The 15,536-nt window shown below is 42.4% G+C and overlaps 1 protein-coding gene across 5 annotated transcripts in view; it reads left to right on the top strand.

Moving 5' to 3' along the window:
* srgap1a (SLIT-ROBO Rho GTPase activating protein 1a) overlaps positions 1–15,536 on the top strand; it is a 66,995-nt gene that overhangs the window by 48,527 nt on the left and 2,932 nt on the right. For 2 of the 5 annotated variants that reach the window (XM_028408503.1, XM_028408501.1), the window contains exons 13-21: positions 1,090–1,150; positions 1,828–1,905; positions 2,233–2,367; positions 4,620–4,725; positions 4,825–5,049; positions 6,054–6,133; positions 9,811–9,991; positions 11,740–11,877; positions 14,850–15,228. In XM_028408503.1, the coding sequence (XP_028264304.1) occupies positions 1,090–1,150; positions 1,828–1,905; positions 2,233–2,367; positions 4,620–4,725; positions 4,825–5,049; positions 6,054–6,133; positions 9,811–9,991; positions 11,740–11,877; positions 14,850–15,228 (1,383 nt within the window). Of the gene's footprint in view, positions 1–1,089; positions 1,151–1,827; positions 1,906–2,232; positions 2,368–4,619; positions 4,726–4,824; positions 5,050–6,053; positions 6,134–9,810; positions 9,992–11,739; positions 11,878–14,846; positions 15,305–15,536 lie in introns of all 5 variants that reach the window. The other 3 variants (XM_028408502.1, XM_028408500.1, XM_028408504.1) reach the window with 2 other exon arrangements.

Here is a 15,536-nt window from a genome sequence, read left to right as displayed (position 1 = left end):
TGCACAGAGCCCACTGTCCAGCACCGAGGTGCAGGAGCAGCTGGCACCAAGGCAAAAAAAAAATGATTGTGGTGCGAGAGGAATGTGTGTCTCCTCTCACCACCTCTGCTCCGAACTCTTCAGATAAGGTCTTGTTAATGTAAATACAGAATGCTTCAGATTAAAAAGACACATATTATATTTAGCAACACTAAAACTGAAATGTACTGCAGAATGTGTCCAGTGATTTTTATGCACTAATCCACAATCATAAGGTATTATGAGAGACCGGACATGAAACAAGAAAGAAGTCAGTTCAGTCTGTCTTAGTGAAATCTCAACAAAGTAACATTCACTAACTTTATTTACACCAAGTGTGCATGTTCATATGGAAGAGGTGATTGTTAAGTCTGTGGCCTAAGCTTGAAGGAGTTAAATTTAGAAACCTATCCACTCTTAAAGAGTCATCCCCTCCTACATTTACACACTCAGACCAGGATCATACAGCTCTCTTCCTCTCTTCCAAGCTGTCATCTTAAATCTACATTGAAATCAACATCACAGTCAAAATGGCGAGCTTGTGAATCAGCAGTCGTAGTAGTCATAGGGCATCATATTAGGTGACTAGTGGAGGGCAGTGTTGGATGAGTTCCTGGTTGAAAGCTATCACCACTGTTAGTTGCAGTGAGTGTAAACCCAGGGAGTCCTTTTGCATTCTGAAAAATGGAGGCTATCATCTTGCCTGTGAAGCTTGTTGAAGAGGCTTTCTAGGATTGTTTTTGTTTTTTCATCTGCAGTTTGAAGTTGTGGACCCAAGTCTATTTTCTCAGGCAATTTTCATTTACCCAAAACAAAAACACCAGCCACACATTCATGGAATGAGTGTAGAGCTTAGAGCACTGACTTGTCAGTCACCTCTCTTACTATGAATCATGAGTGTTCCTGTTAGAGCCCAACCAAAACATTATTACATTATTACAGATATATCAGTAACAGCATGTACAGAATTACAATATTGGTCAGGCTCTAACTTCATCAGTTGCAATGAGAAGCCATCAAAGTCATCAATGGTCTGAAATGTGCATATTTTTGTTTACCCTTCCTTCAAAGGACTCTGGACAGGCCATACCCCGCGTGGTTGAAAGCTGCATTCGCTACATAAATTTGTATGGTGAGTCACCACCTCCGTTATTTCTATTTGCTTTGTCAATTTTGTCTCGTAACTGCTGCCTGTTCAGGGTTTGAGTCTATATCTGGTTCTGGTGAAAAGTAACTGTAATTGTGACTTTAATTGTATGGGAGTGTTCATCGGTTTTCATGTTGGGGTTTCAGTTTGCTTCCTCTTCACTCAGTGTTATGGGAACATGCAAATTCCATCCTGTTTACAGAGCTGCAGCCTTTTCCACACATCTCCACAGGCTTACATGGAGACAGCTTAGCTTGTACAAGTGATGAGGTTATTAGAACAGATTAAAAACAGTTTGATGAAACAGTAGTTAGCTGTCAGAGTTTGGCTGGGTCATTCAGAGAGAAATCTTAAAGGAGACAAACGTCCAACTAATTACGATTTGTCCCGACTTTTGACCTCTGCCCTTATTAAGTTCCAGTCCCAGCTGGAAGCCTTCGATACAGCCTGATTGTGGCCGCCCTGACTCATTATTATCTGTAATTAGCAAAGGGCAGGAGCTTAACGAACAGGATGTGTCTTTTAGGCCCAAGCAAAGCAGCTTTATTTGCTGAGCGAGGGAGTTGTTTTTCAAATTTTTTAATATGACTTTTTAGATGGACTCAGGAGCACGCTGTGTTTCTTTGCTTTACTTCCTCACCCTCTTTCTCATTTTTGCACAGGCCTCCAACATCAAGGAATATTTCGTGTACCTGGATCACAGCTGGAAGTCAATGACATCAAGAACTCATTTGAGAGAGGTACAGAGTTTCTGTTAGTGTAACTACATTTTTCTGGGTAAATAAATCAAAATATATTTGTGTTTCCTTCTTTACCTCAGATGGAAAAGATTATGAACTTGTTACTATGCATTATAGTGATTATATTTAATTAGCGAGTGGGATGAAAGCTGATTGGTCAAAGTATTCTGTCATCTCCTATTTCTTAATAAAGGCCCACTATGCTACATATAACAGACAGTTGCTGTAGGTGTAGTTCTCACTGCTGTGGAAGATGATGTCCATTCCTCTGTGGATTCATAGATCCACATGATGTCTGACTGACCCGCTGACTTGTCTGTGTTTCAGGAAATGACCCTCTGACAGACGATGAGAATAATCATGACATCAACTCAGTGGCTGGCGTTCTCAAACTGTACTTCCGAGGTCTGGAAAACCCTCTGTTCCCCAAAGAGAGGTTCAATGATCTGCTCTCATGTATCAGTAAGTAATTGCCTTGTGTCAGTTAGCTGCCACCACGTACACACTGTGGTCTAACAACTATGTGCTGTTTGCCACTGTCATGCAAACGTGGAGGCTGCTAATATTCTGTATATATTTACGTATTTGTGGTTACAATCAGTGTCCGTCAGCCCCTGTTAAATATAGTCCTCACAGAAACTGTATGATTAACTGTTTGGTGTTTCATCTGGCCATTGACTGGTTTTTGACACTTTGTGGATTCTCTGTGGTATTTGGTTGAGTGCTGAGGGATATTATTTGCAGTAAGTGGCACAAAAGCAGCCATGCTTACAGAATTGCGGCGGAATGTTAAATGTCCACAGGGCCGAGCTGTATATGTGGTGGAGTTCTCACAAGAATAGTCACATTGTCATTTTGACTGTGAGTCAGTACGCAGATCAGAAGACTCTTTGTGTGGCTTTTTTCCTGAACTTTTAAGACATGACAAGGGGTGGGGGGAGCTTTTCAGCTATGTTAAAGGACAATTCATAATGCACAAAGTCACATGGACACAGTGTGTGCTGTTTTGCCCTCTGCGACTGTGTGTACCATGTGTGCTTGTTTTCATGTCCTTGCATCAGGCTGTTGGATTCTCGCGAGTGTGTGTCCTGGGTGTACCTTTACACATTTGTGCTGCATGACTGATGGGGATTCCCTGTTTACATTCCCAAGCTTGACATGCCAGTGATTGCAGTGTGGGCTGAGTGCCCAGCAGGCTCTGTATTTAAAAAAAAAAAAACCTTATTCCATAAGGTGCAGCTACCAGATCACTTTTTTCCATTTAGCTGCTCTCAGCCTACTGCATTTTTTTTCACCCATGCTTGCAAAATGTTTCATTTTTTGACTTTGTGATAGAGATGCTTTGTAGGGATGTGCTTACACATGTATTTGCAGGTGATGTATAAGGCTGCAGTGCCTGTAAAATGCAGCTTCTGAAGTGTACAGGAGCCTTACAGAATTCTAGTTAGGTATTCATGAAAAATGAAATACATCACAAGCATCCCAGAAGCCCAAATCCCAGATGGCACAGAGTAGCTGGAGGGTGACATGGCTATTTTTAGCAGCCCGCTCAGCCCCAGCTTAGCCAAGTAAAATAGGCTGCTTCAGGTGCCACAGTGGAACAAATGGTATAGTAATGAAACACACAAAAGGTTGGCAATATGAGAAATATAAAATTAAGTTTACTGAAAACAAAAAAGTTGTCTTTTATTTCTGTAAAACTGCCAGTTTTACAGAAATAAAAGACAACTTTTTTGGAGTGTAGAAGTTTAAGATGTTGTTTGTGTTTAGAGACAAGGTGCAAACTACTGGAAAGAGAAAAGAGATCCTCCTCTCAATAAGACAGACAGCTCCCCTGAAAATATGATTTGGCAAATTTTGGCAGGTCGCTATTTTTGCCACATATTTCTGCTTATCCCAGTCAACGTGCATCATAAACTTAGGCTGCTATTGATGTATGATTCATGCGTGAGGCTGATTCATCACTAATTCACTTTAATAAAGCAGAGCTAACAGCATCGAAGGGTTGGCGGTGCAATATTGAAAACTTCACTTACTTCAACTCACAGATCAGAAAAAAAAGGCACGCTATGTTGATGCTGTAAAAAAAAAAAAGAGATAGAGACTAAACTCCCACTCAGTCTGCGTAGTCAGCATGCAGACTGTTAGAACTGAAATAAACATGATATCTCTCTCTATCAACGTGCTCCCTGCACATTTCTGTGATGCAGAAAATCACACAGCAACATCACTAGCTGCTCTTTTTCTCTTTACTTATTCCTCTTAGTATGAATCATGAATGCACCTGTTGCTTCATAAAAATCAACTGAGATCCCACAGTTTACGCTGTGCAAGCAGGAAAAATGTCACGCCTTCCTCGTTGTCAGGTGAAACGGCCAACTCTCTTCCTCTTCCTCTTCCTCTGTGGTGTCAGCACAGGAATGAGGTGAAGGTCACTGCCACATACACTTCCTCCGGCCTGTACACACATAAACTTTACAGCTCACTGCAATTGTAAATCTTTGCTGCTTCTCTATAGACTTACTGTGACTCTGATAAGAACAGCAATTGCAGTGAATGTGACTGAATGTGGGGACAATCAATATGTGAACACCCTCAGTCTTAGATGTCCCCGCACTGAAAAACAGCGGTATTTTTTAAACTGTATTTTATTCTTATATTGAAATCACTTTGATGACATATCACCCTCTGTCATCCTTCTGTTGCTGCCATAGGAATAGAAAACCTGTATGAGAGATCGCTGTACATCCGCAAGATCCTCCTGACCATTCCCAGATCGGTCCTGGTTGTGATGCGCTACCTTTTTGCCTTCCTTAACCAGTAAGTTTGTCTTTTCCTATATGCTTAATGAGTTAAGCGATTTGTGTAAAATCCTGACTCTTTCTTCCTTCCTCCACCCCTCTCTCTCTCTCTGTCCAGTCTGTCACAGTACAGCGACGAGAACATGATGGACCCGTACAATCTTGCCATATGTTTCGGTCCTACGCTCATGCCCACACCAGACTGCCAGGACCAGGTCTCCTGCCAGGCCCATGTCAACGAGATCATCAAGACCATCATCATCCATCATGAGACCATCTTTCCTGATGCCAAAGAACTGGAAGGGCCAATCTATGAGAAGTGCATGGCAGGTGGAGACTACTGGTGAGAAATCATAAAACATAGTATAAAACGAGGCAGATAAGGTGAAAAACATTCTGCAGCTGCACAAATATAAAAGCTGGACAGACTGTGGTGGTTTTCTCATTCTGCTTTTATTGTGAATAGAACAAAGGCATGCAGCCAAATCTTTGTCATCTGGGACACACTAAACATGCAGCTCTCTGTGCTGACATCTGACAGTGGAGTTGATATGAGTAATTATACACACCAATTAGGCCTCTGTGGTTTAGGAACATGACAAGGTAGAGCCTGTTAGACATAGCGGCATCATTTCTAGGCGAGACATGCTGAAACAATCACTGTAATTTCTATCTTCACTGCAGTAGGAAAAAGAAGTTCACCTGGCAGGAAAAGGATGATTAGTTGAGTCAAATAGGTCAAACCTGAGGCTTCCTGCCAGCTCCACGTGTGTAAGCAGGGCTTATCACTTGTTTCTCCCTGTCGTTATCTGTCCCTGTTTCTCCTTTTCTTCTGCATTCACATCAGCACAGGCTGACAGGGATTTGTCTCCCCCAGCAAGGCATACCATGAAGCCCAGGAAATAGTTGTTGTCCTGGCTGCCCCCCCCCCCTTTTGTTGCAAGACAAGAGGTGGTTGCTGACATGTTAGCATGGGAGGAGACACTCAGTTGCTGGCAGGGGTAATCAGTGGAGTAGTGTGTGTGTGTGGCGTTGCTGCCAGCTCTCACAGCAAGATGCCAGAGGAGGACTATTAGAAAGAAGAGGCCTAAGCTTGAGATCCTCTCACAGAGTAATGACAATGACCGCTGCTTGAACTTCCTCTATGTCTAATCAACTGTCATCTTCACTGGAGTGAGGTTTAAAAGGAAAAATGTTCTGTCACAAAGTAAATTAGAACGTTACATCTCTTCCAATTCAAACATTTTCCTGAGGAGGGAGAAAAGGGGAGGGAGGGCAGCTTTGAATTTTAATACCTGACTCCTGTTGTGGCTGTGGCCTTGATGGTTTGCATGTTGTCGCCTACAGTGAGAGCCCCTACAGTGAACATGGAGCCCTGGAGGAGGTAGACAATGAAGGAGGGACAGAGACACACACCAGTGAGGACGGTGAGTGACTTAACAATTCTGTACTTATGCATAAACTGCCATTAATTGAATACATTATTTCCCTCTCACTCATAGTCCATTCTCTTCCAGTCCAAAATGTAAGCCTCCCCTACTCTGTCTGCTGTTTTCTGAGGGTTAAACCCAGCTCTCTGCAGCTCGGGGTAGCTAATCCTTCCTTTCAGAACCTTAAATGCATTAACCTTGAAGGGGCCAGGGACTGGCAGTGTGACAGGCATTCATATAATAATGGAGCCACAGTCCCTATTTTACTCATTTTAAGGAGTCTCCACTGAAGGATGAATTGTTTTCTTAAAGGTCCCAATCCCTCAAATTACCAGTGTCTCTAAATTTTACTTTGTGAAAAGCCAAATGTTATAGTCATTTGTAAAAGAATAGCAAATGTAGACTAGCAAATGAATGGAGTGTGTCAAAGGTGTCAGGTTTAAATAGCGTTTCAGAAAATATAGCGTCTGTGTTTTCTCTGCGTTTAACTACATTTCCATATGTCCAAGAGAAATACAGAGAAAGGAGAATATTATTCGCTTCTTCCAGACATGGTGGGATATGTTCAAGTTGTGTGATCATGCGTGAGGCCCTTTGTTTGCTGAAACAGACACCAGTCGACCAGGTCCAAATCAAATAGTGAGAGAGTTAGTTGAGAGCAGAAGATCAAAGGTCAGGCGTTGCTGTTTAGCTTGTACAGCTCAAAAAAATCTGAAAAATACTGCTGACCAGATACAGACAGAGCTGTTAAAAATACTCGACCTGCAGTTGAACCAAGTCTTTACATCTTACCTTAGTAACAGACTTTCCCAAACCTGTTTCCATGGTGACAGCAATTGCCCAGATCCTGTTTCCTTTTCGCACCCAGAGCTGATGTTAAGGGAATCCCCATCTTAATTCATCATCAGTCTTTTCTCATGACAACACCTGTTAATCGCATCCACTGTAAAGCACAGATGCCGGCTTTCATTTCTTTGAGTACGGTAATCAGTGAATTATTATGTTTTCTATAAATCCTTTGCTTCCATGGTTTTGTTCCAAGCAGACTGGGAGGATGTCCTCACTGACTGAGTTCCTCCCTGCAGAGTCTTGAACTGTGGTCAACTTATTGTCATCAGTTATTTTTAAATCTCTCTGACCTCATTTGGATTACAGACACAAAAGCAAACCTTGTTTCCTTTTTCATTACCAGCACTCTGCAGTCTGAGGTCTTCGATTTGTTTTTGTCCTCTTTTTGAAGTCCTTTAAAGTTACAAGAAAAAAGACAGGGGGACAAGAGGAATAAGAATTAGAAGTAGCAGTCTAGAAACCTTTTTTGGGTTGCAGATGAGGATGAGTGTAGAATGTGCTCGAGCTTATTATCTCAGATGGATGATTTGGACAGGCCAGGTTCACACACAGAAAGTCAAGTAAAAGTAAATGTGCTGATTTAATCAGGTGATAGTGGAAGAATTGAAGAGGAGGATCAGTGTGTGGATGTGGATGATTATGAAACCATACACGGTATCATGTAAAGTCTTTGATAAAGTTTACCTAATGTTTGTGCCTCACATGTTTTACCACTGCTTTTGAGCCAAACACATGATCCCTGATACCTGAGGTAGAGCAGAAACCAGCAATAATGCCAAAACAAGAATAAAACGAAACAGTAATGATTAAAGAGACACTGATTTGTTCACACAGTATCATCATATGTGCATTTGTTAACATGAAATCAATATAACATAAAGCCTAAAGCCAATATTTGCTTGAATTTATAATTAAATACCAGTAAAACAACTTTAATAAAGTAAAATATTATTTTTATACAATAACATATAAAGGGCACAGTCTGTTCTGGTGAGGGCTGACAGATGACCATGTGTCATGGACCACAGCTGTCATCCACAGAGAATAACTGTCCGTTGTTCAGAGTGGCACTTCTCGTGCACTATCAATACATTGATGTTCTATCTGCTGGTAAATTCGACTCAAGGTCAAAGGTGAACTAACCGGCACATTGATTATATATCACTGTGCAAGAATGCAACAGGATGTCCTTGTTATCAAGTACCCCAGTAGGCATACTGTACATATTGGATTGCACATGTTAAAGGGTCATCGTATTTTTCCTCTTTTTTTGAAGGCACACATCTAAGTTCATCATTGTGTCTGCTGTCCTGAGATTAATATATAAGCAGAGAGAATGATTTCTTTTGTTATTGATCCCAAACCACTTCTCACATTCGGCTTATGCTGCCCTATTTATGTGTATAAACGTTGATGTAAGTGCAGCATCCACACCGACTGCGCTCCACTGACTTGTGTGAGACATCTGACAGTTTGTATCTCTTACACCACAGACCTCTCTGCAATTCTTTAACTCCACCAAGACTGGTGTAAGAGTGTGTGTGTGTGTGTGTGTGTGTGCGGCCGCGGGTGGTTGAGTCTGAAGTGATTCTGAGTTCTAATTGTGCAAGATGACAAAAGGGATCCTTTGCCGCATTGAGATTTGAGTTTCTAGCCCGCTGCTTACCACGTCACTGCAGTGCTGGCGCGGATAAACATTTGCACATCAGAGAGCGATGGATGGATACATATCTTGAAGTGAATGAAAGTGGAAGAGAATTCCCCTGCACTGATCAGGCTGCCGTCAGTTTTATTAACCGCTGTAGTGCAGACCAATTAATTCAGACAGTAAATTCCTGCTTGTCACATTTCATTGGAGCCACATCACATCCACCTTGTCAATCCTGACAACCCAGTCATGCAAGGATGGTGGTAAATTAAAAAAAATAGTAAGAGTAAAAATAAATGAGGTTGAAACGGAGACTAAAAGAAATGCCTCTTCTCAATTTTCCTCACAAGGACTTTCATCTGGAATTTACACTCGAGCTCCTATGAAAGATATATTATGTCTTAGTCGAGACAAGCTTCAGCCATTTACTCTGTTCCCTTCCCTATCAGTACATATATATATATATATATATATATATATATATAGAGAGAGAGAGAGAGAGAAAGATAGAGAGAGGGAGAGAGCCTGTGTTAGACTGAAGCTGCATCTGTCCAGGGACCCCCTGTCTGACTTGAAGTGAGAAAGTGAGTTGGGAGGAGGGCAGAGGTAGGAGTGAGGGAGGAATAAAGCAGCTATTTTTAGCACGGTGTTGCTGTAGTGCATGCATATTTGCTTGGAGACATACACCTTTTGAATAGCAAATGATTGGAGCAAATAAACATAATAATAATAAATAGAATTGTCTGTAAAAACTTTTTCTGTACCTTTCCCTTGTCAGTGATCCAAAGCTCTACTTGATGCTTATTGAGTAGTTATCAGCCCAGTCTAATGATCCATACAGTGACTGACATGCCCCTGAGTCATATAGATCACCTCTCACAGGCTTCTATAAATATCCTGCTAAAGCTCCTCAGGGCCTGTTGTGGCCCTGGCTTGGTGTTACTATTGGCTACAACTAAAATAACCAACTGGCTTAGTGCACTTGAACTGCATCCACGTGTACAAACACGCCAGTATCACACTAAAGCTAACATGCATTTATAAGTGTTTCATAATGAAGATGATTCATTTCAGTGCTTTTTTTTCAATAATTAAACATTCCTGCTCACATTGTAATGGCCATCTCCGCTTGATGTCTGACATACTTTGACCTGTCTAATTCTCTTTCTGTCAACAGAGGGTGAGCCTATCGAAGCCATTGCCAAGTTTGACTATGTCGGCCGCTCTTCTCGGGAGCTGTCCTTCAAGAAGGGCGCCTCGCTGCTGCTGTATCAGCGGGCGTCTGAGGACTGGTGGGAGGGAAGGCACAATGGCATCGATGGCCTGGTGCCACACCAGTACATTGTAGTTCAAGACATGTGAGTATTGTATATAAAAATATACAGCGTAAAATCATTGTATTCTTATTTTGTAAGTGATTTCTGTGGTTTTAAATGCAGCCAAAAGAGCTGCATCATGCACAGAGCTTTCACACAGCATGAATACCAACTAGTTCAGGTCACCTCTAATGACCTAAACTCTTACTGTGGGAGGTTTAAAGGAATTCTTGCCAAAGATGTGAAGACTGATTCGGTACCCTGTATGTACGGATGTTTCTGTAGGCCGAGTATCACCCTAGTTCCCTCGACATAGATACATGTTTTGTTCAGCCATATATAATGTTATAATGTTAAATAATTACCTAAATTTAAAAAAAAAGAGTTCGTTTTAGGCTTTAAACAAACACCACACTCACATAACCGGCATCACCATCATACATTTTCCCCCTCTACACACAGATGGCACAGATGATACACCTATGGCAGACTATCAATCAAAAATAGAGCTGCACATGCTGCAAATGTACTTCTGTGAGAATGTCTTAACTTAAAGTTATTTGTTTTAACTATATAATTTAAAATATCAGAAAAGGGGGTGCAGAAAATGTCACTTTTTGCTTGATTATTTCCCCTGTAGCTAGTAAATTGCTTCCAGCCCCACTCAAAGCCTGATGATAGGATGATGTCCCTGTGGATTAAACAACACACTTGTCCTTGTTGACTTTGCTTAACAAGGGGCCGCGGGCCATCGGTTGACAGTAGGGCCATGCGTAGAGGACCTTCAGCCTCATTTGTCTTGCCGACCACCGTCGTCCCTGCTCAGATGTTGAGCGTTTTCCATCTCCAGGGTCCTTAACCAGCCCTTCTGTCACCGTCTCTTGCTCTCAGCGCTAACAAGGATGCACTCTGCCATAGCAACTGTTGGTGGCTAATGGACTGGATTCAGTGTCTCGTTAGGACTGGAACAGAATCACTCCAATCACTTAGTAGCTGGCTGACAAAATAGCCATTTAGAATGCCTTCTCGCTCTTCTCCTCTTCTCCTCTGCTGCTGTCCCGTCTACGGGCCTCTATCAATAATTCAGCAGAAGGGGCCCTGCTGATGGGGTGTCTTCTTAGTTAATGAAAGAGCAGGGGAATTTACAGCTGTACTGGTTGTCCCCAAGTGCAGAACCATCCGGCTCTCTCTACTTAAACAGAGAAGTGCACTGTAAGAGCCCACAAGGTTGCGATCTTTGCTTGTCCCATAAAAGCACCCAGAATAAAATGTGCAGAGAGATGTCTGAGAGGCCACTTCAGTCTGCTCTATAGATTCAACTGGTCTTCAAATAGTCTTTACTGTCTGTAAATTTAGTTTACCACTGCTTGTCCTTTCCCTGTTTCTGAGTACATTCACTAAAGTGTTTTATATTGCCTAATACACATCCTCGGAGGCAGCGGTGCAGCTCAGAAGTTCTGATTACTGCCACCTGACCGCCACCAACTGTACCCAGTTGCTGTGTGTGTGCCTGTGTATGTGTGTCACCGCCACAGCTCACCACCAGAATACTAAGCGGCTCAGGACTATGACTCATCTGACTCTTTGGACCTTGTGTGGGGGTGGTGGTAGGGGGTTGGAGCATGCTGACTCGCAGGAAACGGATATCAAATAGTGACATCGAAGAAGAGTACAAATATGAAAAAAGTGGCTGATTTGCTTTTTTTCCCTTTTTATGTCTTCTGTCGGTGTGTCTGTCACTTCCTCTTGCTCTTTTTCCACATCTCAATGTCACACTGTCTCTGTCTCAGAGATGACAACTTCTCAGACACTCTGAGTCAGAAGGCTGACAGCGAGGCCAGCAGCGGCCATGCTGGAGAAGATAAATGCTCAGGAAAGGACATCGGCTCACCCACTGACACCAGGATATCTGAGGCCTATATCACCAGGTAGGGTTCCGCACTGCTGTATGAGGATGGGAGGGTTGGAGGAGTTGGAGTTCTACTATAGTTTAGAATTCATAATATAGTTTCTATAGTGTTAGCTGAATCAATAAAAAAATACTATATAGCATGAAACAATAAAAATATCATTAAATCAAATGAATGATAAATCAACAAAACAGGGTCTGTTCATGTCTAAACAAAAACATCTTCATGTGCTTTACTGTATAAGGGTCTTCGTTTGAGTGGGTATAAACAAAAGCATGGGCTCCACTGGTTTATAGTGGGTTTGAGTGACAGCGCCTGATTGGCTGCAAGGGAAGGAGGTCAACAATATACTGAGGTGTTTGCCCTCTAAAGGTTAGCACCAATACTTAAAGTGGATGCAGAATTTTATTGAAAGGCAGTGCAGAGAGAATAAAATCAAACATTTCTTATTTGTTGCTTCGTATATTGAGTTAAATAAAGTGAGAATTTCCCACTGTATATTCTCACACCTAAAAAAAACACTTATGTATATCATCAATGCTTTAACTAATGCAGCCAATTATCATTTAAATATGGACAGTGGGTTACAGTCATTAGGTTTAAAAATCAGTGCCGGTCCTCACACTGTAGTGACCATTTTCCAATGGGAGAGTGCTAATTCAATAACCCCTAACAGTCTGGCAACATGTCTGCAGCAACTTGACTGTTGCATCACCCAAGGTGCTCCAATAGCTGAAGGTGTGAATACAACCACACACACACACAGATCTGGATACTAAGTAAAAGTCTCCATTTTCATATATATTTCATATGTGGGTTATATCATTCAGATGTTAATAAATCAGTTTGATAGCATCTCTCTGGTTATGTGCTGCTGTTCCCACTGCTCATCTCTCTCAGCCACACCATTCTATTCAGAATGACCAGTTCCTGCTGTAAAGTATTAAATGGCTATTTTAATCACGTGTACGGACGAATGGCACACGCAGATCCAATAACACCTCAGTGTTTTTGGCAGCGTCTGCTGGTTATGTGCCAGTTTTTTGTCTCCAGCTTGCTCTTCTTTATTGGTGCATTTCTGGTGGTGGAGTAAGCGACCTTGAAATGTCTGGCTGTTGCCAAAACGCATGAACAAATGCTATTTTATTCATAGCCATACTTTTAACTCCCCCTGCTTCAGCAGGGGAATGTTAAAGTTTCATACTATAGTAGAGGCAATATTTTCACACCAGTGCAGGTGTTGTTGAGTGGATGGAAAACTTATCTGAATGAATCATCCCTTTAACATCAGTGTTAATGAACCTCCTACTGCTCATCTACAGCACTGCTTCCTGTCACTAGCTCCCAGGTGATGCCCACCTCTCTTCTTCTTCTCCTGTCTACCCCCACCCACTCACTTTCTGCTCCTCCATTCAGACAATCCTCACATGTGTTGAATCATTTATACCCCAGGCTTTATTTAGATATTTTCCTCTCCTGGTGTTCTCAATCAACAACGCACTTCACCAGACGGACCTCTGCAAGAGGTTGGCAGTCATAGCATGTGTCCATTAAACATGACGTCTCTTATCTGGTGGCGAAGATTCACATTAGTGACCATAACAACGAAGTAGTCCACTTGGTCTGTTTTCTTTGAGAGTAACTTGTAAAATGCCTGATGATTATTGTGACATTATTAGCTGGAGCCATAACAAACAAAGGGTGAGCTGTCAGCCTGATGACAGCTTGCAGAGTAAGTTGCAGTGTTTGTTGTAGCACACTCTGTCCCATAGGGAGCTCGGTGTTATGAAGGCAGACTGCTCCACCTACAGATTATGAATGGATACTGCAGTTGTTTACAAAGATTTTTCACTGCAGTCAAAAAATAAAAAAAAATATTTTTTTTTCTTCTCATAAGCCACTGACTTATTTTTCATCATCATCAGCTGTTAGTGCTGCAAGTAAGTTTAGACATAATCAGACATATGAGACTTTGATACAGATGTGATTCAAAAATGTTAGGCACACAGCCACACTGTGGCTCTGCAGGAAGAGCTGATATGCTCTCCGAGACCCTCGCAGCCATTCACATCCATATGATATTACTTCTTGTTTAGCACAATAATGAAGCTGCGAGCCTGTAAGCCTGTAAATCTTACTGATAATGACTGACACAAGCTGAAGCCGTTTGTCTCAGAGAAGGGGTTAAAGGATGAGTGAATAACTTCTTTTTGATCACAGAGAATACGAATTAGAATAGTAGATCTGACATGTATCTGTATTTATGTTGTGGCCATTTCCGAAATTGTTATACCAGCTGAATTTTCAGAATTTCTGAATCTCTGTCATCATGCTGCTTGACTAAAAGTGATGATAGCAGCTTTGATTAAACATTACAGCCTTATAATGGCTTCTGCATCAGTGGTAGTCATAAATATGCAGAGCAGAGGCCATTAGAGCCATATTGAAGAGGTTGTGTAGCTCTATTGGCCTTTTATGGAGCAATATGCGAGACTTTAAGAGACTGAACTGTGGAGTAAAATAGACTGTGATGTAGGCATACAAAGCATGCATGTTTGGCTCATGTTTGCCATGTGTGCATCTCAGTTTAGTTGTGTCCAGGTTCAGATAGAGGACACGCACTATTGAGGCTGCTGCAGCTTCTCCAAGGGGGACTGTTTTGGTGTTCTGATGAACCACAGGCCTCCCTCCTCTGGCTGTCAGCCAGTTCCACTCCCCTAAAATAACCCAAACAAAGGGTTACTTTCAAAATACTTAAGGTTTCACTCCAGATGGGTCACGGCCACAAAATGTTGTATAAGACCTTCAACCAAAACTGGTGTCAGAGGTTTTAAATAAGGACCTTACATTATTGATTATTCAGTCATGATTATTCAAGTTTTACCGGGTGTGAAATGGGTACTAAATTGTAAAGATAAGATGCTGTATCTCTGTCGTCATGAAATTCATGAATAAAAAGTGTGCTTGTTTCTCTCTTTGTTTCCCAGCAGGCATAGGAAAAGATCAGACCCACCATCTCGGCGGCCCCCTGCCCGCCCCGGTGATGTCCACTGCATGGTCCATACCTCCCAACAGGGTCATGGTGGACATGGCGGACATGGCGGAACCCCAGAGATGGGTTCCCCAGTGCTTGGTCACTTCAGCCCACGGGACATGCTGCGAAGTCGCAACCACATGCCCATGGACAGCCCGGAGCGCCGGCGCCGCACTGGTCATGGCAGTCTCACTAACATCAGCCGTCACGAGTCCCTAAAGAAGATGGAGAGCCCCCCGATTCGCCGCTCCACCTCCTCTGGCCAGTACACAGGATTTTCTGATACCCATCACCACCACGGCGGCAAGCCCCTGGATCCGGAGACCATCGCACAGGTCAGCGCGGGACGAGCGGCGACCCGACCGCAGCTCCCTCCACCATCAAAGCCCTGCCCTGCCCTGTAAAAACATAGTCAGTCCCTGTCTTCTGCTTCCTCTGGCTGCAACTGTGTCTGTGTGCTAAATACACGCAAAAGACTAGCTTCACAGGCAGACAGCAGGGAGCATAGCACGGCAGTGGGACTCATCACAGTGTATTGCATAGAAAATGCTATTACATCATATCTACAGCCATGTTCCAAAATGAATAGCCCCTCTTAATTCTATGTTTTTATCTGATCTTAGTATTAGGCAACATGCCCTGA

The sequence above is a fragment of the Parambassis ranga genome, chromosome 6 (assembly GCF_900634625.1).
Source record: "Parambassis ranga chromosome 6, fParRan2.1, whole genome shotgun sequence".
Taxonomy (NCBI): Eukaryota; Metazoa; Chordata; class Actinopteri; family Ambassidae; genus Parambassis; species Parambassis ranga.
This window is presented reverse-complemented; position numbering and strand designations above follow the sequence as displayed.